We start from the raw sequence: 23,725 nt of genomic DNA on the forward strand, positions 1-23,725 counted from the left end.
GAGAGCCTCCAAAGTTGGCTTGAAGTTGTTGTTGGTTTGAGTCTTTCTTTTTTTTTTGTTTTTATTTCTTTTTTTCAACAGGTCTGAGGTATTAAAAAAAATATCAAAAGGAAAAAAAAATTGGTGCATCCCCCAAAAAGTATTTAATAAATATTTATGTAAGCTTGTAAGAACACCATATCTTCTCTTTTTTTTTGTTTTTTTTTTTGCAAGTATTTAAAATAGAAAAAGTGATTTTTTTTTGGTTTTTTTTTTTAAGCAACGTCACCTTTAGCACAGAACCAAAACCCCACAACCACCCCTCGTTTGGGGATTTTTTTTGTGTGTGTTATTTTTCCTGGTGTTTTACCCAAGATCCCCTCACTCCCCTGGGTTATTTTTTTATGGGGGAGGAAGGCAAGGAGGAGCCAGGCATGGGGTGGACACTGAATTTGCACTGGGGACGGGCAGTGGTGGCAATTTCTTCTTGCTGTTGGCAGTGAACAAAGCCCAGCTCGCCAGTACCAGGGTGGGACACTGGGGATATTCAGGATATTTGGGATTTTTGGAATAAAGGCCTTTCCTCAGCGGGAAAAAGGAGCTCATCCTCCCCTCCTCCTCCTCCCAGCCCAGGGAAGGACACAGAGACACTTGGTTTGTGTTTGTGGTTTAAGGAACACTTAAATCTTGGCAAAGATCTGGGCCTGGCGTGGCAGGAGGTGCTGCAGGCAGTGCTCGGACAAGGCACGGGAGATTCCACTGTGCGTTCCTGGTGGGGCAGGGGAGGAGAACCCAGCCAGAGTCAGCCTTCCCCCCAAAAAAAAACCACAAAAAAACCCCTCAGGGCTTGGAATCCCAGGGTTTTCCCATCCAGGGGTGGGAATGGCCTCATTTCCAGCTCATTTTCTCTGTTCCCCTCAGCCAGAGGGGATGGAGGAGAGCAGGGAGGCTCCCAGGAAGAGGAGAAGCCCAAGCCCTGCTTCCAACTCCAGGGATGGCCAGAGGGACAATCCAGAGCCACCTGCAAGGAAATGAACTCTCACTGGGTTGTTCCCAGGGCTGGAGGTGAGGCAGGGCTCAAGGGGAGGGGATGGAGGAGAAGAAGCCCAAGCCCTGCCTCCTGCTCCAGGGATGGCCAGAGGGACAATCCAGAGCCACCTCCAAAGAAAGGAACTCTGACTGGGTTATCCCAGGGCTGGAGGTGAGGCAGGGCTCAAGGGCTCCAAAAAAAGCAGCCAAGTGAGGCCAAGCCTCCAGCAGCTCCTCCTCTGGGAGACCTGCAGCCATCCAAACCAAACCTCCAGGAAAATCTGGGATCATCCAAGGGCATCCCTGCCTTCCACTGCACCACGAGACAGCTGGGGTGATCCCTCCCAGGATTCAGGAGGTCCCCACTCATCCTCCCACAGCTTTTGGGCATGGCTGGAGCCTCCTCCCAGATCACTGTGAGGCTGAGGGGTGCTGGACCCCAAGGGCACGGAAAAAAGGGCAAAAATCCCTCGGCTCTGGAGGGCAGGAGCTGGGAGAGCTGCAAAAATCCTCTCCCCAGGAGTTTCCCCCCTGACCAAGAGCAGCAGAGAGGCCTCTCCTAGAGGAGGAGAAGAGAATTCCTAGAGAATTCCTCAGGAAGAAGCTGCATCCCTCACAACCTGGGGTCTCTCCTCACCTCTTCCCTGGCAGTTTCACCTCCACCTTTGCAGGAAAATCAGAATTTATCCCTTCATTTCTCATCTCCCAGTTTGGAAACAGAGAGAGAAAAACGTGTGGGCACACACAGAGGGGGAGCTGGAAGAAGCCCAGGTACCATTTTTCAAAGGTGGAAGACTGGTGGGCATCCCTGGATCTCTGAACCTTGGAGTAAACACCTTCTCCTGGCTGGGATTTTTCAGTTTATTCCTCAACTTTTGCACTGGAGCAGTGACTTCCCCTCCCCACTTCCCACGGGGTAGGGGGGCAAATCCCACAAGCAAAGAGCAAACCCCAACATTAGAAGAAAAAACCCCTAAAAACCACATGTGAAAAAAAAAAACCACAATAAAATAAAATCAAGTCACAAGTGCACCCCCAGCCTTCGGGCTGAGGGAGTGTAAGACTACAACAACTTGAATTTCCTTGGAACATGCATTTTTCCAAAGTGAAAACTCCAAGTGAAAAGCCCAACTCTTGGAGAGGAAAGAACCTGGCAGCTTCCCCTGGGTGAGTACCACGAAAAATCAGGGATGGAGATGCACAATTGGTTGGGGTTTTTTTTGTTTGGTTTTTTTTTGGCTTAGCCTCTCCCAACACCCAGCGTGGTGGTACTCTGGTTCCCACTGCTAAATAACGGTAAAAAAAAAAAAAGAACAAAATGAAAAAAAAAGAAAAAACACATTAAACCCCCACCCCACCCCAAAAAACCCCAAAAAACCCAGCTGATGATACAGGCATGAACAGTTTGACCGCAGCAGTGTGATCAGTTACTGGTGCTGGGATCACACAGGGCCCAGGTGGATGAGGACGAGGAAGAGGAGGAGGAGGAGGAGGGGGAATTCCAAGTTCTAAGGTCAAACAGAGGTCTCCAGGCTGTGGAAGGGGCTTCCGGGCTCGGGGAAGCTGAACTCGCTGTCCACGGCGTTGTTGTTCCTGTTGAGGGCCGTGGAGCCCCCCAGGCTGCCCCCACCTCGCTTTTGGAGTCCGTCAGGCTCGGGCTCGTCTTCGGTGCCGTCAAGGAATGGTGTCTGAGGCTCGTCTTCCTCCAGGATGAACTCTGGGTGAGTCATGAAGTTATGGATGGAGCTTCTGGATTCGGGTTTCTCGAGGCCTTCGTACAGGGAGCTACGGAACGCATTCACCACTTTGATCTGGGCGGCATGGGGAGGAAAAAACAAAGGGTCAGCGGTGCTGCCAGAGGGCAGGGCTCGAGGGAGGAAGTGAAATAAATGATGAGAGACAACCATCAAACAACAACGAAAAAAAGAAAACAACGGCACGACCACAGCGACAAAATCACCACTGAACAGACAGGCTCGGTCAAAAATGAGACATCTACGGTGAACTGGGGGCAGAGTCAGGCACTACGGGGGTGCTGGGGACCCACCAGCCTCAGAAGCTGCAAGAAAAGACACAGGACGACTCCAAACCTCCACCCCAACACCACCAGTCCGGATGGATGGAAGCCACAAGGCGTTAATTAGTCGTTAAATTGGTGCGGGGGTGTGCGCGCCCCGGGGTGGACGGACGGACACGAGGACAAGGGACGGACGAGGTGGGGGAACTACGGCTCCAAAAAGAGGTGGGTTAGGCAAACAGCAGGGGCAAACTCTACTGTGGGAGCCGTGGGTGGGGTTGGGAGGGTCCTTCCTACAGCTCTGCAAAGGAGAGGGGCTTCCAAAGGGGTCTCCAGCTCTTCTGGAGCCCCTGGGAGCAGATCCAGGTGGGTGCTGTGAGGATCCAGGTGAAGGTCCAGGTCTCTGTGGGGGTCCCCACACTGCTGGAGCTCTGGAGCCTTCCCTGCACCTGCAGGAGACCCAGCGGTTTCCAAAGGCAGTTAAAAATGGGGATTTGTTGGAGCTGGAGATCAATTCAGATTCTGTTGGATATTCTGAAGGAATTCCTTCACATTCCTGGGGCAGCTCCACTGAAATCCAGGCTCAAGGAGGAGATCCAGAGCACCAGGACATGGCTCTGCCACCTCCCCTGCACTGCGAGGGAGAGCTCTGGGAACACACCTGCACAGTGGATTCCCTGCTCCCTCCAGATCCTCTGGAATTCCAGCCTCAGACCCTTCCAGCTCACAGGTTTGGGCTCAGGTGGGTGACAAGTGTCACATCCTGGCCCTGCCAGGGTTCCAGGGAAGCAACAAAAGCCTCAGCTCCATGGAGCAGAGCTCGTGTGGAACCAGATCTCCTCTCCCAGACCCCTGGGAGAAGCAGGGAAGGCTCCCTGGAGCAATCTCAGTCGTTGTGCTCAGTCTCTGACCCCATGGAAGGAGCTTTGTATGAGCCTGGAGCACCACTGGCATGGAAAAATGGGAATTTGAAGGAGCTGGGAACCAATTTGGAGCTGGATTTGCACACTGATGACCTTGGATCAATTCAGGTGAACACACAGGACAAGGGACACCACCGGGGCCACCTCAGACTGATCATCTGTCACATCAGCCACAACTTGAGATCAGCAAATCCTGAGCCCTAAAACACCAACTGAACCAAGGAGAACAATCCCACCAAGCCAAGGAGACCCAGGGACTGCCAGAGCCACGAGGAGGTGGCCAAGGAGACCCAGGGACTGTCACAACCACCAGAAGGTGGCCAAGGAGAACCGAGGAACTGTCACAGCCACGAGGTGGTGGCATCTAAAATTCAGATTCAGAGGCAGCTCCACAGAAGCCTCTCTCTCTCTCTGTGTGGGACCAGGAGATCTCCTCTCCCAAGGAATCACCTCCAGAGCCCTGGAGATTTGTCCAGCACTGCCAGGAGCAGCAGGGAGTGCTCCCTGGAGCAATTCCAGGCAATCTGTGCTCAGTCTCCTGCTCAGCCCCCTCAAGCAGCTCCTGCTGCAGCTTCCCTCAGATTTTCCTCCCTTCTCCATCACCTGCTGCGAGATGAATTCAGCTGTTCCCTCTCAAAGGAAGGGAACGGGGAGGAAATGTGTTCTGAATGAGGCAGGCAGCGCCAGCAGAGCTGAATCCCAGCCGGGAGCCGCCCCTCCCTCCCACGGCCGGCTCCTCCCGCCTCCTCTCCACCTGGAAGCTCCAAATGCAACCTCCAGGCTTGGGATCGATTCCTGTGGAACGTGAAACCTCCACGTGCTGGGTGAGAGCCCCTCGGGATGTCATCCTGTGCCCCTGGCTCTGCCCAGGGCAGAATTCCCAGCGGGAGCAGCTGGGCTCTGCCAAAACCTGACCATGGATTCCTGAGAGCTCTCCAGCAGCTCCAGGAGGGACACAGCAAATCCAGCCCTGGAACAACTCATCCACGGGAGAGGGACACCATGGATCTGTGTGGAGGGAAGAGGAGCTTTGGGAGAGAGGGAAGCAGCAGAGGGAAACAAGAGAAATCCAGGCAAGAAAACAGCAGGAAATTTGGAGACCTGGGTTAGCCCCTGGTGAAGTTTGCATGAGCTAGCCAAGTTTTCTATTCCCTCACTGCAAAATGGATCCACAGACTGCAAAAAAGCTGCATTTTGGTCTCATCCCCACCCATGCAAACCCTCTGCTCTGAGCCCCTCTAAGCAGATTTTATTCCATCAGAAAATCCTGGAGGTTTTCCCAGATGCAGGCAGGAGCAGGAGGCAGCTGTGCTGCTCCAGAATCGCTGGGGTTAAACCCAATCAGCTGCCAGCCTCAGAGTCAGCTAAACAGAGAGAAAACAAAATTATCCCAAATTCTCTCTCCTCCCCCACAGTGCATAAACAGCAGAGCCTGAAAGCTCTCCAGAAAGTCACCGAGGGTATTTCTCTAATCAGAGGAGAACGGGGATAAGTGACTGTGCAATAAAAAAGCCAATTATCCAGCAGAGCCACATTCCCTGCTCCCAGCCTGCAGACAGAACCCACGGCCACGTGCTCACCAGCCCCAACACCGAACACACAGAGGGTTCTACATCAGACAGGGCCTTTTTTGGGGGCCCTGGAAAGCCAGGATCCAGAATTCCCATGGATATCTAGCAGGAATGTGGCTTCCATGCCCATTTCCATGCACAGTTGTGTCTGCACAGCAGAGTGTGCAGAGCAGCCTGTGATGAACATAGAGAGAGATTTTTTTAGGGTCTGCAGACCCAGTGTCAGATCCAGGACCCAGCATTCCCACTGGCATCCAGCAGGAATTGTTTTCCATGCACAGTTGTGTGTCTGCACACCCTGAGATCCAGCATGTGCAGAGCAGCCTGTGATGAACAAGAGAGAGAGAGCCCTGCACCAGACAGGGCCTTTTTTAGGGTCTGAAAACCCAGTGCCAGATCCAGGACCCAGAATTCCCACTGGCATCCAGCAGGAATGTGGCCTCCGTGCCCATTTCCATGCACAGTTGTGTGTCTGCACACCCTGGGATCCAGCATGTGCAGAGCAGCCTGTGATGAACACAGAGAGGGCTTTTATTAGGGTCTGGAGACCCAGTGCCAGATCCAGGACCCAGAATTCCCACTGGGATCCAGCAGGAATTGTGTTCCATGCTTTTTTTAGGGTCTGGAGACCCAGTGCCAGATCCAGGACCCAGAATTCCCACTGGGATCCAGCAGGAATTGTGTTCCATGCTTTTTTTAGGGTCTGGAGACCCAGTGCCAGATCCAGGACCCAGAATTCCCACTGGCATCCAGCAGGAATTGTTTTCCATGCCCATTTCCATGCAGAGCAGTGTCTGCACACCCTGGGATCCAGAGTGTGCAGAGCAAGGTGGGCACTGAGGATCCTCCGGCTCCCCAGGGCAGCACAGAGATGTCCCCAGGCCATGCAAGTCCCTAGGTGGGGACAGAGAGGGGGACAGCAGCCCCGAGGTGTCACCAGCTGAGCCACAGGCAGCACCCAGGGCAGGAGCAAATCCTGTTTGTCCCTCCTTGGGGACAGTCCCAGCAGCCACTCTGCCTCCAGAAGAGATTTTAAGCAACTCCTCTGCCCATCCCTGGGGTGTCCCAGGGCTGGCCAGTGGGAAGAACCAGCAGGATTTGGGCTCAGCCATGCCCTCCTCCCAGCAATGCTTGTGAACTTGGGGGTTTTGAGCAAGAACTGCCAATTTCTGCCCACCCTGAGGAGGGTGGACACAAACACCAGCCCTGCAAAGGAGGAGAAGACGTAAAACTGGAGGAAGCAACAAGGAACTGGGGGGGGAAAAGGACCAGAAAGGTTCATAACTTTGTTAACAGCATAAAAAAAAAACCTGGGGTTTTGAAGGGTTTCCCGCCCCATCCTTCAGGTTTGGGACTGAGTGTGAGAGTCAAGGCTGAGAGGGAGAGAGAGCAGGCGGGGTTAGGGGGGTGCAGGTGCTCTGTGTGCTCATTAAAGTCATGCATTGTAATAGACCATCACTCACTGCCCGCAGGAGGAGATGCAGCAGCAGCAACAGCAGAAGTGGTGGGAGTGGAATTGACGGAGGAAAGAGCTACATGGGTTGGGCTAGAAACATTTTTTACATCGTGGTGCTGGCTCACGATGGAAGGCTGTCTCCTGAGGGCTCCCTGCAAAGAGGAGGCGCCGGTCTGGAATGTGTAAACTACGTCCATCTGCAAAGAACCAGAGAGTGAGATAGCGACACCTGGCCAGGGACAGGGACAGGGGGGACAGGGGAGGGCGGGCAGACAGACAGACAGCAAGGAAGGAGGAGGATGGAGAGGCGAGGAAGAGGAGGAGGAAGGAGGAAAGAGCCCACCCCACACTCCCCGAAACCCATGTGGGGTTTGCTGTTGGAGCAGAGAGAGTGTCCAGCTCTGCCCTTCCCAGAGCAGCAGAGTCGATCCCCCCACCAGGAAAGGGCTGTGGTGGGAGGCAGTGGCAGAGGAAACACCTGGGGTTATCAAAAAATCTGCAGGAGGAGCAGAGAGAGACAGAGAGGGTGGGCAGAGTGCGAGTGGGCAGCTGCTGGGGAAGGGCTCCTGGTGCCTCAGCCCTGTGGGGCCACTGTGGGGACACTCCACGGGCTCCCCACAGCCCCTGTGGCAGCAGGAGATGTCCCAGCCCCTCTGCCAGGCCTCAGGGCTGCTGGGGATGCAGCAGCCGGTGGTGGGGCCATGTGGATGTGTCCCAAGGCTCGAGGAACTGTGCAGCATTCAGGGGCCACCGTGGCTTGCTGGGCACTTTGTGGCTGGGTGATGCCAGCCAGCCCTGTGGCACCTTCTGGGTACCTACTCCAGCCCCAGCTGTGGCTGGGCAGGTGTTTCACACATGGCTTCACTCCTGCCCCACTCTGATGTCCCTCTTCTCCCCTGTGCCCTTTTCACACACCCCAAATGGGGACAGGAGCCCCCCCAATGCTCAGGTTGGACCCCAAAGAAGCTCCAGGATGTGCCAGCGCCCATTTCTCACGTGGCAGGAGCTCATCTCAGCTCCAGCACAGGGAAACACCCGGGAAGCTCCAGGCTCAGCCCCAGGGGCACCTCTGGCACTGCAGCCCTGCAGAGCTCCCGGATTTCCAGCACATCTGCACCACTTCCAGGAGAGCCTGGATGCTCCCAGCATGTTCCTCATGTCAGTGAAGCTCTGGTTACCCCCACACAGAGCCCAGCTGCCCCTCGGCGCTCACAACCAGCCAGGAACCGAGGCTGAGCTTCACCTTGAGGCCATCGAGGTGACACTGTGGAGGTGACAGCTCAGAGAAGGGAAGTTAACTCTGCCCCAGCCCCTGTCCCCGTTGGTTCGTCACAGAGGAGGGACAGAGGTGACCCAGCAGCTCAGCAAGAGCAGGGCAGAGCCTGGGGGGCTCCGTGCTCCCCTCACAGCCTCCTGTGCTGCCGATGTGACCGTCAGTGGCACATCCATCCTCCTGCTGACCAGCAGCACAGTGCCTGCAGCAGAACAGCCTCCCCCCATCTCCAGCTATCCCAAAATCCAAGTTATCCTGGCCCCAGCTATCCCAAAATCCAAGTTATCCTGGCCCCAGCTATCCCAAAATCCAGGTTATCCCGACTCCCTTCAATGGCACAGGTGGAAGCCTGGCCCGGGAGGTGAAGGCATCCTGCGAGCAGCAGCTGTCACCTCTCTGCAGACAGAACCCCTGCAGGGGGGGAGAGAGAGGAGGAGACACAGCAGGCAGAGCCCCCCCAGCCCTGCTGCCCCCCAGTACCTGGGTCTGGATCCTGTTGAGGCCCCGGAACCACAGGATCTGCCCCCGCCGCAGCTCCATCTCCGCGTGGTCGATCTCGTCCACGTCCTCGGGCAGCTCCTCCTCGGGGATCTCCTCCTTGGTGATGCCATGCCCAGCCTCCTTCAGGAACTTCAGGTGGCTCGTTGGCACGGTGCAGATCACCTGGGGACAGGCAGGGACACAGCAGGGACTTAGCCTGAGGTGGTGGGGATACCTCAGGGTTTAGCTTTTGGGGTTTTTAGATTCTGTGCTGCTCTAGTGTGCGGGTCTGAGCTTTGTAGGAAGGGTTGGTGAGCTCTGTTCACAGAGTAGGGACACAAAACAATTCCTTCTCTATGATCCAAATTTCAAATTATCAAAATCTTAGGCCCAAAAGCATTAACAACATGGACTGAAGAGAGAAACAAGAAGGATGGGACTTCATAACCTAAAGCTGGAATTGGACAATTAACTCCAATATGCAAATGGAGTAGAACTTATAAAAGTGAGAGACCCCGTGACCACATGTCCATTTTGTAACCATTTTGGGTTCATCTTGGGTTCATTTTGTGACCATTTTGGTTCATCTTGGGTGCAGCCCTGGCTGGGCTCTTGTGCTGCCCAAGGTGGATCCATTGAGGAGATCCTTCTAATAAATCCCTGCTTTATTCCTTAGCTCTGTCTGGCCTCTGTTCTAGCTCAGCCTTCTCAAGGCATCAGCTCCAGTGCCACCAGCCATGGGGAGCTGCCAGGACCCAGTGGGGACGCCAGGAATGTCCCTGTCACTGCTGGGTGTGTCCCTCTCCTGCTGCTGGGGTGGGGAGGGGCATCAGCCCCATCCTAAACGCTTTCCTAAAGAGCTGCCCTGGAGAAAAACCAGGGAGACCAAGGGCAGGGGAGGGAAGGATGGGGCAGGATTTTGGGGCTGGCCCTTACCTGGCCCCACAGGAGCTCTCCCACTCCGATGAAAATGCACCAGAACCACTGGGTCAGGGTGAGCCCAGAGCAGCTGAAGGGCTTCCCACCAAACTCCACGATGATGATCTGCAGCACAGGAGACAAGAGTCACACCCTGGGCACGGAAAGGTCCCCTTGGGGCACACCCTTCCCTCTCTCCTGGGATTACAAGAGGAGCAAGGACCTCACATCCAGGCTGGGAATTTTAGGAGCAAGGACCTCACTCACTTCCAGGCTGGGAATTTTGTAGAACACCAGGGAGGTGCAAAGACCTCTTATCCAGACTGCAAAACTTATGGGACACCAGAAAGGAGCAGGGACCTCACACCCAGGCTGGGATTTTGGGTTTTTAGTCCATCCCATAGATTTGGACTAAATCAGAGTTTCCATGGTCTGGAAGCAATCGCAGTGGAATAATCCACAGGGCAAAGTGGAAGCCATGGAATAACCCATGTGGAATAACCCATGGAATAACCCATGTGGAATAACCCAGGGAGCAAAGTGGAAGCCATGGAATAACCCATGTGGAATAATCAATCCATGGAATAACCCACGTGGAATAACCCATGGAGTAAAGCAGAATAACCTACAAAATAACCCACATGGAATAACCCATGGAGCAAAGTGGAATAATGGAATAACCCACATGGAATAACCCATGGAGCAAAGTGGAATAATGGAATAACCCATGGAATAACCCATGGAGCAAAGTGGAATAACCCATGGAATAACCCATGTGGAATAACCCATGCAGCAAAGTGGAATAACCCATGTGGAATAACCCGTGGAGCAGAGCGGAAGCCATGGAATAACCCATGGAGCAAAGCGGAATCCATGTGGAATAACCCATGGAGCAAAGTGGAATAACCCACGCGGAATAACCCATGGAGCAAACTGGAAGCAACGGAATCCCAGTGGAACAAAGCAAAACGCCCATGCTGGGGTCACCTGGGCGAAGAAGGTGCCCAGCACCACAGAGCAGAAGATGGGGTTGCGGTAGATGCCCTCGAAGACGTTCCTCTCGCCGTGGATCTTGCGTGCATTGATCTCGTTGAAGAGCTGCATCATCACAAAGGTGTTGAAGACGATGGTGTAGTGCTCGGTAGGGGGAGAGTGCAGGGGCGCATTCCGGCCGCTGTCAATGTCGAAAAACTTCTCCCCTGAGCAGGAGAAAAAAAGGGGATTTGGAGAAGGGAAGATGTGGGAGAGGTTTTACAGCATTTCTGAGAGACAGAGAGAAGTTTGAGAAGAGGATCCGTGTTTACACCGAATGAATTTTCTACCAAGGTTATTGATGTAAAATGACCAAAATGTCCCAAAATACAAACCAAGAAAGAAAGAAAAACCAATAGAAACCAAGAAAGAAAGAAAAACCAATAGAAACAACCAATAGAAACCATGAAAGAAAGAAAAAACAATAGGAAAAAAAAACAATAGAAACCAAGAAAGAAAGAAAAACCAACAGCAAAACCAATAGAAACCAAGAAAAAAAGAAAAAACCTTTCCTTTCCCCCTTTCCCTTTCTTCCCTTTTCCTCTCCTTTTTCCATCTCCTTTTCTCCTTTTCCTTTCCTTTTTTCCTTTCATTTTCTCCTTTCCCTTTCCTTTTCTCTTTCTTTTTCCATTTTTCCCTTTCCTTTTCCTTTTTTCCTTCCCCTTCTCCTTTCTTTCTCCTTTTTTCCCTTTCCTTTTTTCCTTTTCCTTTTCCTTTTTTCCCCCTTTCCTTTTTTCCCCTTTCCATTCCCCCTTCCCCTCTCCCCTCCCTCCCAGGACACTCTGGCACTGCGGCTGACCTGCGAAGAGCAGGGTGAAGATGATGGTGAGCTGGTAGACGGCGTGGCCCAGGATGTTTTTCATCATGGTGCGGGAGATGAGCGGCTTGTTGCGCCCGTAGGGTTTGCGCAGCAGCAGCGACTCCGACGGCGGCTCCGTGGCCAGCGCCAGCGAGGCGAACGTGTCCATGATCAGGTTCACCCACAGCATCTGCACGGCCTTCAGGGGAGAGTCCTGAGGGGGGAGAATGTGTCATGCCACCAAAATAAACCTTTGTTCCCTCTTTGTTTCACTCATCTCCTGAAAACCTCTCAAAAATCGCTCTTGGGTATTAAACGCCTTCCTAAAACACTCCCAAATATTTCTCCTTTTCTCCACGGCCTTCAGGGGGGAGTTCTGAGGGAGGAGAAGGTGTCAGGTCACCAAAATAAACCTTTGTTCCCTCTTTGTTTCACTCTCCTCCTGAAAACCTCTCAAGACTTGCTCTTGGGTATTTAACACCTTCCTAAAACATTCCCAAACATTCCTCCTTTTCTCCAAGCTCCCTGCACAGCCTTCAGGAGAGAGTCCTGCAGGTAAAGAGTGGGAGAACAGTCACACCACCAAAATAAACCTTTGTTCCCTCTTTGTTTCACTCTCCTCCTGAAAACCTCTGCAAAATCACTCTTGGATATTTAACAGCTTCCTAAAGCATTCCCAAACATTCCTCCTTTTCTCCAAGCTCCCTGCACAGCCTTCAGGGGAGAAAAACATGTCACACCACCAAAATAAACCTTTGTTCCCTCTTTGTTTTGCTCTCCTCCTGAAAACCTCTGCAAAATCACTCTTGGGTATTTAACACCTTCCTAAAAATTTCTCCTTTTCTCCATGGCCTTCAGGGGGGAGTCCTGAGGGGGAGAACAGTCATGCCACCAAAATAAACCTTTGTTCTCTCTTTGTTTCGCTCTCCTCCTGAAAACTTCTCCAAAATCACTTTGGGGTACTTAACACCTTCCTAAAACACTCCCTAAGATATTTCTTCTTTTCTCTGAGACTTCCTGTGTCCCACCTGCCCAGGTGAGCTCACCTGGGTGATGCAGGCACCGGTGAAGGCCACGATGACGGCCACCACGTTGACGGTGAGCTGGAACTGCAGGAACTTGGAGATGCTGTCGTAGACGTTGCGGCCCCACATGACGGCCTTGACGATGCTGGTGAAGTTGTCGTCGGTCAGGATGATGTCCGAGGCCTCCTTGGCCACGTCCGTGCCCGCGATGCCCTTGGGGACAAAGCCAGGGGTGAGTCACGGCCCTGCCTGGCTCTGCTGCGTGCCAGGGATGTGCCCAGCAGGAAAAGCCCCTGGAGCTGGTGCCAATCCCTGCTTGGCAGGGGCAGCAGAGCTCCAGAGCCTTCAGGGAAAGGCTCTGAGGCAGCGCAGCTTCCCCAGACAGAGTCATGGCGCAGAACAGCTGGGAAACAGCTGGGAAAACACCAGGAAACAGCTGGAAAATGGCTGGGAAACAGTTGAGAAATAGCTGGGAAAACACCAGGAAACAGACAGAAAACAGACTGGAAACAGCTGGGAAACAGCTGGAAAAAAAGCTGGAAATCTGCTGGGAAAATGCCAGGAAACAGCTGGAAAACAGACAGGAAAACAGACAGGAAAACAGCTGGAAATCAGACAGGAAACAGCTGGGAAACAGCTGGGAAACAGCTCCCTCCTCATACCAGGGATTGGCTCCATCCCGGGCTGGGCACCTCTGTTGGGAGCCCAAGGGAGGGAGAGCTCAGCCCAGAGGTTTCTGCCCTGGCCCTGGGCTGAGAGCAGCCCCGCAGCTTCCCCAAAATCCCCCAAAATCCCCAAAAATCCCTGTCAGAATTCCAGGGCAGCGGGCTGGGCTGCGCTTCCTGGAGCCGGCACAGCGAGGCGCTCGCCCCGCAGGAATTCCATGCAGGAATTCCAAGCCCTGCCCAAAACGAGCCCATTCCTGGATTCCCCAGATCCCAATCCCTCCTCAAAGGGGAAATCCCTGCCTGCTGCAGGGCATGGGGTTTAGGGGAACAGCCTTCCCTGCTTCTGGAATTGTGTTTGGATGTTCAGCACATCCCTAAAAACATTTCCCTAAAATCTCTCGTTTGCTCCCCATCCAGCTCCTGCTCATGTCCCTAAATTAATCCACAGGGAATCTGTTTAAAACAACAGGTTTATTCCCCTGCTCCTTTCAGACAGAATAAAAAGGCATCAAACTGGAGTTTTCCCCCATAAATCAATTCCCGTGCCTGGAATTGGGGTGAAAAGCTGCAGGGAAAACCAAATCCTGGGGCTCCCATGGCTCTCCTGGATCCAGCAGAGACACCAGGACAGGGCAGGTCCCTGCTCTGGGACCTCCAAGGAATTCCCAACCCCTTTCTCACAGCCCTACGCAGCTCAGACTCAAACCCAACACCCTAATAAAATCCCTTTTGGGGTTTTTAATCCATCCCACAGATTTGGAAAAGAGTTTCCATGGTCTGGTAGCAATCCCATGGAGCAAAGGAAAACCCCCAGGCTGGCCCCTACCATGGCAAACCCAACATCTGCTTTCTTCAGGGCTGGGCCATCGTTGGTCCCGTCCCCTGTCACAGCCACCACCTGCCTCTGGTCACCCACGGTGCTGTCGATGATTCCTGTGGTGGAAACAAGAAATTAAACTCCAAGGGAAGGATCCCAGCCTGGATCAGGCTGGAAAAACTCGAGGAAGGAGCCCCTGGGGAGGGCAGTGCCCACCTTTCACCAGGGTGTGCTTGTCCGTGGGCGAGGAGCGTGCCAGCACCCGCAGCTTGGGCCAGATCTTGTCCAGCTGCTCCTGCTCCACCTGCAGGACCAGGAAAAAGGGAAGTGATTCCACCCCAGGAATCTTCTGTCCCACCAGAGAGCAAATCCCAAATGGGACAGGACAGAGGCTTCACCCCAAACACTGCTGAGCAATCCAGCAGCTTCCTTATGCAAGGGAATGAGGAAAACCCAGCAGGATTTGGGAAATTCAGCATGATTTGGGAAACCCAGCAAGATCCTGAAAACCCAGCAGGATTCGGGAAACCGAGCAAGATTCTGAAAACCCATTCCAGACCCATTGGGATCTGGAAAATCCAGCAGGAACTGGAAAACCCAGCAAGATCCTGAAAACCCCTCAGGATCTGGGAAACCCATCAGGATTTAGGAAACCCCTTGGGATTTGGGAAATAACATCAGGATTTGGAAAACCCATCAGGATTTGGGAAACCCATCAGGATTTGGGAAACCCCTCAGGATTTGGGAAACCCCTTGAGATGTGGGAAATCCCTCAGGATTTGGGAAACCCCTTGAGATTTGGGAAATCCCTCAGGATTTAGGAAATCCATCAGGATTTAGGGAACCCCTCAGGATTTAGGGAACCCCTCAGGATTCGGGGTTTTGGCAGCTGCAGAAGCCTCCCTGCCCGTGCAGGGCCGAGCTCTCCCACCTCTCCCTTCTCGTTGCGGATCAGGCGGTTGAACTCCTTCCCCTCGAGGCACAGGAAGTCCTCCCCGGGCAGCAGGATGCCACACTTGGTGGCGATGGCACGGGCAGTGTTGATGTTGTCCCCTGTCACCATGCGGACGGTGATGCCTGCACGCTGGCATTTCAGGATGGCATCTGGCACCTGGGGACAAGGACAGGGACGGGGTTGGCACTGGGAACACCGCGAGTGAGGCAGCTCCTCGTCCCTAAAAGGATCTGGAGAGGGCTCTGGAGGGGTGGGGGAGCTGTATCTGCCACCCCAAAGGGAAGGGACCTCACTGCCACCTTGCTGTCACCTCACTGTCACCTCCCTGGGGCTCCCACGGCTCTCCTGGATCCAGCAGAAACACCAGGACAGGACAGGTTCCTGCTCTGGGACCTCCAAGGAATTCCCAACCCTTTGCTCACAGCCCCATGAAGCCTTTCCTCCTTTCCAAAGTGAAGGGACCTCACTGCCACCTTGCTGCCACCTCACTGTCACTTCCCTGGGTGCCGAGGCATGGCCAGGCCGTCCATAAAAGCCGGAATTTCATCCCCTCCCACCCCACTAATGGGTTTATCCATCAGGGGAGAGAGGAAATTGGAGTGAGCAATGAGCAAATCGAATCAGGAGCCTCCAGAGCTGCTGCAGCCAGGGGATCTGTAATGCAATTCCCAGATCTCTGAACGTCTCATCAGGGACCAGGAGAGCAGGGGGAGAGCTCCAGACTGCATCCAGAGGCAGGGATGGGGCATTATTGCATTAGCCCAGCACACAGCTCAGAGGGAAAACCAGCTCCAGGAGCCCAGGGATTCTTCCTGGCTGTTTCCATCCACCTTTGGTGCAGCACAGACCCCAAGGATTGGGAATTTTGGGTGGGAACACGCTGCCATGGTGTTGTTTTGTCCAAAAAATGGGAGAGAAATGCCTACAGCAGGGATGGGCACAGAGGAGCTGCTGGAATTCCTTGAGGGAACAGCAGGGAGAGCTGCTGGAATTCCTTGGGAGAATATCAGGGATGAGCACACAGGAGCTGCTGGAATTCTTTGGGGGCACATCAGGGATGGGCACAGAGGAGCTGATGGAATTCACAGAATCACAGAATGAGGTTGGAAGAGACCTCTAAGATCATCGAGTCCAACCTGTGCCCTAACACCTCAACCAGACCAAGTGCCATGTCCAGGCTTTTTTTTAAACACATTGGGAGCACTGAAGAGCTGCTGGAATTCCTTGGGGGCACATCAGGGATGGGCACAGAGGAACTGCTGGAATTCCTGAGAGGATCCCAGCCCTGAGCAGCAGGAAAAGGGCCGGGAACAGCACAGGCCGGGGGGGATTTGGTACCTCGGGCCGTACGGGATCCTCGATCCCCACCACGGCAATGCACGTCAGGTCAGACAGGATCTCGTTCTCGCTGTCCCAGTCGGGCTCTGCATCCGCAGGGAAGTCCCGGAATGCCAGGCAGATGGTCCTGAGCCCGTGGCAGGCCATGGGCTCGATCACCTTCTTCACCATCTCGTCCCTATCCTTCACCTTGAACACCCGCGGCTCGCCGTTCTTGTCCAGGATCTTGGTGCACCTGAGGAGACCGGGAGGTGAGTGAGGCACTGTCACATTCATGGCACCCCATCCACAAAAAAGGGGCTGTCCCTTTTTCACAGCCCACTCCAGATTTCCTAAATCCACCCAAAAAACTCTCAGCACGTTCCTGTCACCCCATCTATAGAAAGGATACAGCCCCCTTTAACAGCTCTCTCCAGATTTCCTAAATCCATCCAAAAACCACTTGGCACATTCCCAGCACCCCATCTACAAAAAGGGGCTGTCCCTTTTTCACAGTCCCTTCCAGATTTCCTAAACCTACCCAAAAAACACTTGGCACATTCCTGTCACCCCACTTCCAAAACAGGCACATTGCCCTTCCACAACTCCCTCCAACTTTCCCAAACCCACCCAAAAACCACGCAGCACATTCCTAGCACCCCATCCACAGAAAAGGGGGCATTCCCCTCCCACAGCTCCTTCCAGCTTTCCCAAACCCACCCAAAAATTACTTGGCACATTCCCAGCACCCCATCTACAAAAAGGGGCCGTCCCTTTTTCACAGCACCCTCTGACTTTCCCAGACCCATTCCTGGCACTCCATCTGGACACCCCCTTTCCCTCCAGCTTCCCCAAACCCCACTGGGCACCTCCCAGCACCCACCCCCATGCCCCCTTGCCCCGTGGGATGCCCAGGATTCCCAGGGGCTGGGGCAGGAGCAGGATTTACTTGCGCAGGATGATCTCGGAGGCGCCCTTGCTGTACATGCGGAAGCCGCCGCCGCTGTTCCTCAGCACGGTGCTCATGGACTTGCGCACGGAGTTGAAGGTGTAGACCTGATTTTTGGGGGAAAAAAAAACCCAAAACTTAACTCCACAACTTTTAAACGTGTAAAGCTGGTATGTTTATTACAGCCCTGGATGCATGTGGGGATTGTTCCTCCTAAAGGACACCCCCTGAGAATTCCTGATCCTTTTTTATCCCCCTTACTTGTACATATGCAGAGTTTCACAATAGGTTTATGTATATTCATTATAGGTTCATATAGGTTCTATAGGTCCTATTCATTATAGGTTTAGGTTCAAATAGGTTCTGTAGGTCCTATTCCTTATAGGTTTATGTATATTCATTATAGGTTCAAATAGGTTCTCTAGGTCCTATTCATTACAGGTTTATGTATTTTCATTTTACTGGTTTCAAGTTACAACTTGTACAGAGAACTCTCTGATCACTCTGTCAGTCTCTTGTAGCTTCAGCTTAGGCTCTCACCTTCATTTCAAAATTCAAGGGGCCCCTCTTATCTCCCTTTTTAATTTGGGAGTTCCCATTCTTTTTCCTTAGCTGAGGCAGTTTGTGAGCACAGCAGTTAACAGCCCAAACAAGTTAAAACAGCACATTTCATCTATGCTAGCAAGCTCCAGACTTAATAATTCAAAGCAGCACATTTCACCTAAATCCAAAATGGATTTCTACCCTGCTAAATTTCTACTCTGTTCCAGACCTTGTAGAGCTTCTCCTCGGGCACCTCGTTGCGCACAGCCTGGTAGTCCTGCTTCAGGTCCAGCACGAAGCCCAGCAGGGCACACTCGGTCTTGTTGCCCACCTGGCGGGGCAGCCCCCCTTCCTTCTCTGGTGGCTGCAGAAAGGAGGGAGAAATGATGAAGGATGCCAAACCCAGGTGTGGAGAAGGGTGGAATGATGAAATGATGGATGGAAGGATGGATGGAAGGATGGATGGATGGATGGATGGATGGATGGATGGATGGATGGATGGATGGATGGATGGATGGATGGATGGATGGATGGATGGATGGATGGATGGAATGGTGGATGGATGGATGGATGGATGGATGGATGGATGGATGGATGGATGGATGGATGGATGGATGGATGGATGGATGGATGGATGGATGGATGGAAGGATGGAAGGATGGATGGAATGATGGATGGAAGGATGGATGGAACGATGGATGGAATGATGCCTTAAGTTTAAGCTTTTTTATTTTCCAGACTCTGTACTGCCTTAGGATATGACTCTGAACTTCACACGTTCTCCTCACAGCTCAGTTATACCAAAGAATCCTTTTCCAGCCCCAGAACCAAGGACACCGCTGCAGCTTCAGCCCCAAAATGTGCAAACAACAGAGAATTGAGGAGAGCAAACTGGGAGGATGGGACTGCTGTGACTGGACAATTACCCCCAATATGGACATGGACCAAAACTTAATAAAAGTGTGAAAACTCGTGACCAGGTGTCCATCTTGGGTGAGCCACGGACGGGCTCTTGTACTGCCCAAGGTGTATCCTTGAAGGCAGGAGAGGGGACAAGGTGATGGGACAGGGACAGCCCTTCCCCACCAGCTCTGAGGTCACTCTCACTATATTTTAACAAACCCTACTTTATCCCTTTAACTCCGTCCAGCCTTGGTACCCTCCCAAGTCATCGGGACACAGCCAAGCTCTGGTGCTGCAGCTCACCAGGATTTTGGAGGTGTAGGCAGAGTTGATGGCCACGCCGTGGACGATGAGGTCCAGGGTTTTGGGCAGGATGGCCTCGGGGTCGGGGATCTGGCGGTAGTGGGTGTCCCCCACGTAGGCCTGCACCACGGTCATGCGGTTCATGGTCAGCGTGCCCGTCTTGTCCGAGCAGATGGCCGTGGCGTTGCCCATGGTCTCGCAGGCGTCCAGGTGCCTCACCAGGTTGTTGTCCTTCATCATTTTCTGCAAGCAGCGAGAAGGTCAGGGCTGACTGACCTCACCCCAGTCACCCCTTTCCCTTTCAGAAAGTTGCCTCTGATAACGCAATTGATTTTGAAAAGAAGTTCAATCCTAGCAGACTATAGCAAATTTCACCTATGATCCTGCTTCTAACGTGGCCACTGCCTTTGTGCTTACCATACATACACAATGCCAGCCAAAAGTGTCTGTGGGGTGAAACACCACACACCCAGCCAGCCAAAAGTGTCTGTGGGGTGAAACACCCAAGTTGCTGCTCTTTGGTTCAGCAGCAGGGCCAGACAGGCTCAGGCACGTCCTGTCCACAATATTGGTGATATTCCAACAGTCCCTCCTCACCCTCAGGTCTCACCTTGACAGAGTAGGCCAGCGAGATGGTGACGGCCAGCGGGAGCCCCTCGGGCACGGCCACCACCAGCACGGTGACGCCGATGATGAAGAACTTGACGAAGTACTGGATGTAGATGGGGGTGCACTCGGCCAGCCAGGGCCGCTTCTGCACCCCGAAGGTGTCGATGACGAAGTAGAGCACCAAGATGATGACGGTGATGGCCGACATGATCAGCCCTGGGGACGAGGACGAGGTCAGGGGACACAGGGGACAGAGAGGACATAGGGTCAGCCCTTCCCCACCAGCTCGGGGTCACTGTCACTGTCACTGTCACTCACCTGCCTTCCCGATCTGCACCGCCAGGCGCGTGAGCTTCCCCTGCAGCACCGACTTCTCCTTCTTGGGCACCTTCACCTTCTTCTTCTCCTTCTCCTCGTTTTCCACCCCCTCCTGGCTCTTCAGGGGCTGGATCTCTAAGGCCACACCATCCTGAGTTTTAGCTACAGCCCGGGGGGCAAAAGAAGACACCACGTGTGAACAGGAGAGCCCCAGGCCAGGCTGGAGGACACCACGGAGGAGGATGGTGGTGGCAGAGAGAGAGAGAGAGAGAAATCCAGGACAAGAACCACTCCCGACCACACACGCGTCCGAGCACATGGAAGCTCCGTGTCCAGGGCCCTGCCACCTCTCTCCGGGCTGCTTTTCTGTCATCTACCCCCTGCCCACAGATCAGGGATCCTCAGAGGTGACTCTGGCACCCGTCACACCTCTGCAAGAGACCCTCTAGGCCAGATTTTGGGGTCTCTTCCAGCCTCTAAGCCTGCAGAGGATTGGGAGTGCTTTGGGATGAGCCCAGAGATGCTCCAGTGTCCCCAGTTCCCCCAGTGCCACCTCTGCAGTGCCCTGTGGGCAGCCCAGCAGGAATTGCTCGCCAGGGAAGCGACGGAGGGGGTGAGATGGAGGGGAGGGTTAGAAACTGGGATGGAGACTGAAGAGCAGGGAGCCAGGAATCCTCCAATCCCAGCCTGGAGCCATCCACCACGCCTTTGGGACCCGAGACAGCCCGGCTTCCCGTTCCTAAAACTGGGCTAAGCCAGCTGGAAGGCTGCCCTGGGCAAACCCAAGCCTGGAAGCTTTGGAGAGGGATAGGCAGCCCACCAGAGGCTCCTGCTGAGCTGGTGGAGCTGGAGGAGCAGCAGTGGCCCCAGGGCCACCCCGGGACCTGTCCCCTCCTGGGCTGGAGGCCACCCCGGAGCAGCTCCACGGTGACAAGAGACCCGACACGGACACAACAAAGCACCCGGACACAGCTGACTTAAGGAGGGCAACTCAAACTGCTGAGAGAGAGAGAGAAACAGAGAGAGAAACAGAGAAAGAGAGGGGTGGAGAGAGAGGTGCAGAAATGGGGCTTCCTCCACAGCCTGCAAAGAACAGGGTGAGAAACACTGCCGAGGAGACGCTCACGGAGTCGAGGCCATGGCAGGACAGGGTGCAAGCGTCCCCTGGGCCAGGCCCTGGGGGAGATCTCATCCCAGGAATGCCAGGAGGGCACCTCCAGCTCTGCCCTGAACGCCAACCCTGTGCAGGGACAGCTTTAAACCACCAAATCCCTGCTGGGACTCGTGGAGTGATCCCAAGGAAGGGATGCTCTGCCAGAAATCCTCTCTGAAAAATGGTTTTTCCCCACACAGGAACAATGGGAAGGTTCATCCCAGTGATGCATTAAGATTTTGGTTTTTATCTTTTCCATACATTTATAATTCTGTAATTCTTTAGTGGTTAACTCTAAACTCCACACACAGTGTGAGCTGCTGCTTTCCCATTTTTACAAAACAATTCCTCTCCAGGCCTGGGAATCAACACCTCACTGGTCAGGCCCTGAGAGATGGGAACAAAAGGGAGTTGGGGGAGCAAATTTGGGGTCAATGGCTTCATTACCTGAAGCTGTAATTGGCAGATTAACCCCCAATATACAAAAGTGTGAAAACCCCGTGACCTGTGGTCCATTTTTGGGTGGGCTCCATCTGCCCTAAATGTACCTGAAGGCCCTTCAATAAATAAAACTGCTTTTTATTCCCTTAATTTGGTCTGGCCTCTGTTTTTGGGCAGTCCCAGCAAGGCATCCCCTGCCCTGGGTTGGGGTTTTGGGGACACCATGGGACCGTTGCACCCTGTCCTGGAGAAACGAGGCGAGAGTCCCGCCGGAGCAGCAAAGAGCACAGACTGATGAGGAGAAGGAAGGAAGGAGGAAGAAGAAGGAAGAAGGAGGAAGGAGGAATGCTTGGTAGTTAGTGTGGTGCTGGTTCAAAGGATGGAGAGGCTGGCGTTACCTTTGTTGCGGTTTTCGGGGGCTCCGCTTTTTTTACCTGTTCAAAGAGAGAAAGGGGGGAGGGCTGAGCACAAGGAGCCACATTCCCCATGCAGCTGGGATGCTCCCAGGGGCCACTCCTGTGGGCACCCTCTGGACACCACCACGCCTTGGTCCACACACAGCTCGAGGCTCCAGAGCTCCCGGGCTGCCCTGGGCACCCCTGTCCCAAGGATTCTGCTTTTCCCCACCTGTAAATCACCCCCAAACCCCAGCAGTGCCTCGAGGGTGCTGGAGGTGCCTCAGATTTTCAGGAGGAGAAGCCACAGAGCAGATTTTCAGGAGAAGAAACCCTCCTGCAGCTCCAGGGCCCTCCCTCCTGCTGCCATCAGATCGGATGGGAAGCACAGATTTGTTCCCCACCGTGGGCAGCACCAGACCCAGAGCAGGGAGGTGTGAGCTCCCAAAATCTGTCCAGGTGGCACATGGGGGTGCCCAGAGCTGCTGCATCTCAACCAGCTTCAGGTGACAAGGGCTTTATGTCACCCCACAGCTCCAGTGGGGACAAACTGGTGGCACCCCCTGGCCTGCTCTGCTCAAAACCATTGAGCTTGAAGGCTGGGAAAGCTCCAAGCATTGGGTGGCTCCCAGTGCCATTCCCAGTGCCACTTCCAGGGCACCTTGTCCTGCCACCTCCATGGTGGCAGCTGAACCTGAGAGCTCCACAGCTCCAAAATCTCAGTGATCCTGGAGCTGGGGAAGGCAGGATCCACACCCAGAACTGGGAGCTGGGGAAGGCAGGAGGATCCAGCTGCAGAGCTGGGAGCTGGCAGCCAGCACAGCCCGGGAGCCTCTCCCGCCTGGCATGGCCTCCCGGGAAGGGCTCCCTGGCGCGGGGATGCCGGAGCAGCTGGCAGTACCAGCCTGATGCTGCTGCCAGCGCCTGATCCCAGTGAGGCCAAACCTGCTGAGCAGGGCATCAGGGACACAGGGAGCTTCCCCAGCAGGGAATAAGCAGCTGCTGAGACAGGAGAGTGCTCCAGAGCCAGCACGATGGGAACACCTCAGCCTGGCTGCTGTCCCACCTCTCCTCTGCCTCCTGCCATCCCCTCCTTTGCCCCAGGGAGCTCAGGGAATGCTCAGGAGATCCTCAGCCAAGTCCTGCAGGGTTTGGATGGGCTAAAAACACCCTGTGGGCACCCAGGCCTCACCTCCCCACCACCACAGGGTGGGCAAAGAGCACTGCAGGGGCGCTGCCACCAGCCCCTCTTCCTGGGGGATCCTTGATCGCCCAACCCCACAGCTCCAGGATGGAGAGGAGGGCGCCGGAGAAGGGTCCCAAAGACGTCTGGGAGCAGGGGGACCAGGTGGAGGGGACAGGGAGGGACCCCCAACCTCTCCCTGTCGCTGCCTGGGCCAGGAGAGCTGACCCCGATGTGGGAGGAGCCTGCGGATGCTTCCCAGGAAAGGGAGAAAGGAAGGAAAAGGCAGGTTCAGGATATCTTCTTACCTTTCTTCACTTTCTTCTCCTCGTCACCCTCTCCTCCTGCTCCCAAGAGGGTGAAGATGATCCCAGTCTGGGAGTTGATGCCCACGGCAGTCACCACCATCCTGCCCGAGCCCTCCATCACGTGGGTACCTGGCAGGGCAGGAATGCCATGGGCACACAGGTGACACCCCCAGCTCCCACCCCACAGAGTCCCAGACTGGTTTGGCTCCGAAGGGACCTTCAACCCCATCCTGTTCCACCCCCTCCACGGGCAGGGACAACTTCCCCTATCCCAGATTGCTCCAAGCCCTGTCCAGCCTGGCCTTGGACACCTCCCTGAGAGCAGGGCCCACCCTGATGCCATCCCAGCCCTGCATCCATC

The 23,725-nt window shown here is 54.2% G+C and overlaps 1 protein-coding gene across 6 annotated transcripts in view; it reads right to left on the bottom strand.

Annotated features, from left to right (window-relative positions):
• Positions 1-224: 224 nt before the first annotated feature.
• Positions 225-23,725, bottom strand: part of ATP2B4 (ATPase plasma membrane Ca2+ transporting 4) — a 53,350-nt gene continuing 29,849 nt past the window's right edge. For 3 of the 6 annotated variants that reach the window (XM_030965579.1, XM_030965583.1, XM_030965582.1), the window contains exons 6-22: positions 23,365-23,493; positions 21,877-21,912; positions 19,885-20,046; positions 19,568-19,782; positions 18,958-19,200; positions 17,981-18,115; positions 17,209-17,315; positions 16,281-16,515; positions 14,919-15,098; positions 14,204-14,291; positions 13,997-14,103; positions 12,524-12,715; positions 11,478-11,691; positions 10,634-10,845; positions 9,665-9,772; positions 8,729-8,911; positions 2,523-2,819 (exon numbers count right to left, since the gene is read on the bottom strand). In XM_030965579.1, the coding sequence (XP_030821439.1) occupies positions 2,523-2,819; positions 8,729-8,911; positions 9,665-9,772; positions 10,634-10,845; positions 11,478-11,691; positions 12,524-12,715; positions 13,997-14,103; positions 14,204-14,291; positions 14,919-15,098; positions 16,281-16,515; positions 17,209-17,315; positions 17,981-18,115; positions 18,958-19,200; positions 19,568-19,782; positions 19,885-20,046; positions 21,877-21,912; positions 23,365-23,493 (2,843 nt within the window). Of the gene's footprint in view, positions 2,820-6,982; positions 7,173-8,728; positions 8,912-9,664; positions 9,773-10,633; positions 10,846-11,477; positions 11,692-12,523; positions 12,716-13,996; positions 14,104-14,203; positions 14,292-14,918; positions 15,099-16,280; positions 16,516-17,208; positions 17,316-17,980; positions 18,116-18,957; positions 19,201-19,567; positions 19,783-19,884; positions 20,047-21,876; positions 21,913-23,364; positions 23,494-23,725 lie in introns of all 6 variants that reach the window. The other 3 variants (XM_030965585.1, XM_030965584.1, XM_030965580.1) reach the window with 3 other exon arrangements.

Source organism: Camarhynchus parvulus, chromosome 26, assembly GCF_901933205.1.
Source record: "Camarhynchus parvulus chromosome 26, STF_HiC, whole genome shotgun sequence".
Lineage (NCBI taxonomy): Eukaryota > Metazoa > Chordata > Aves > Passeriformes > Thraupidae > Camarhynchus > Camarhynchus parvulus.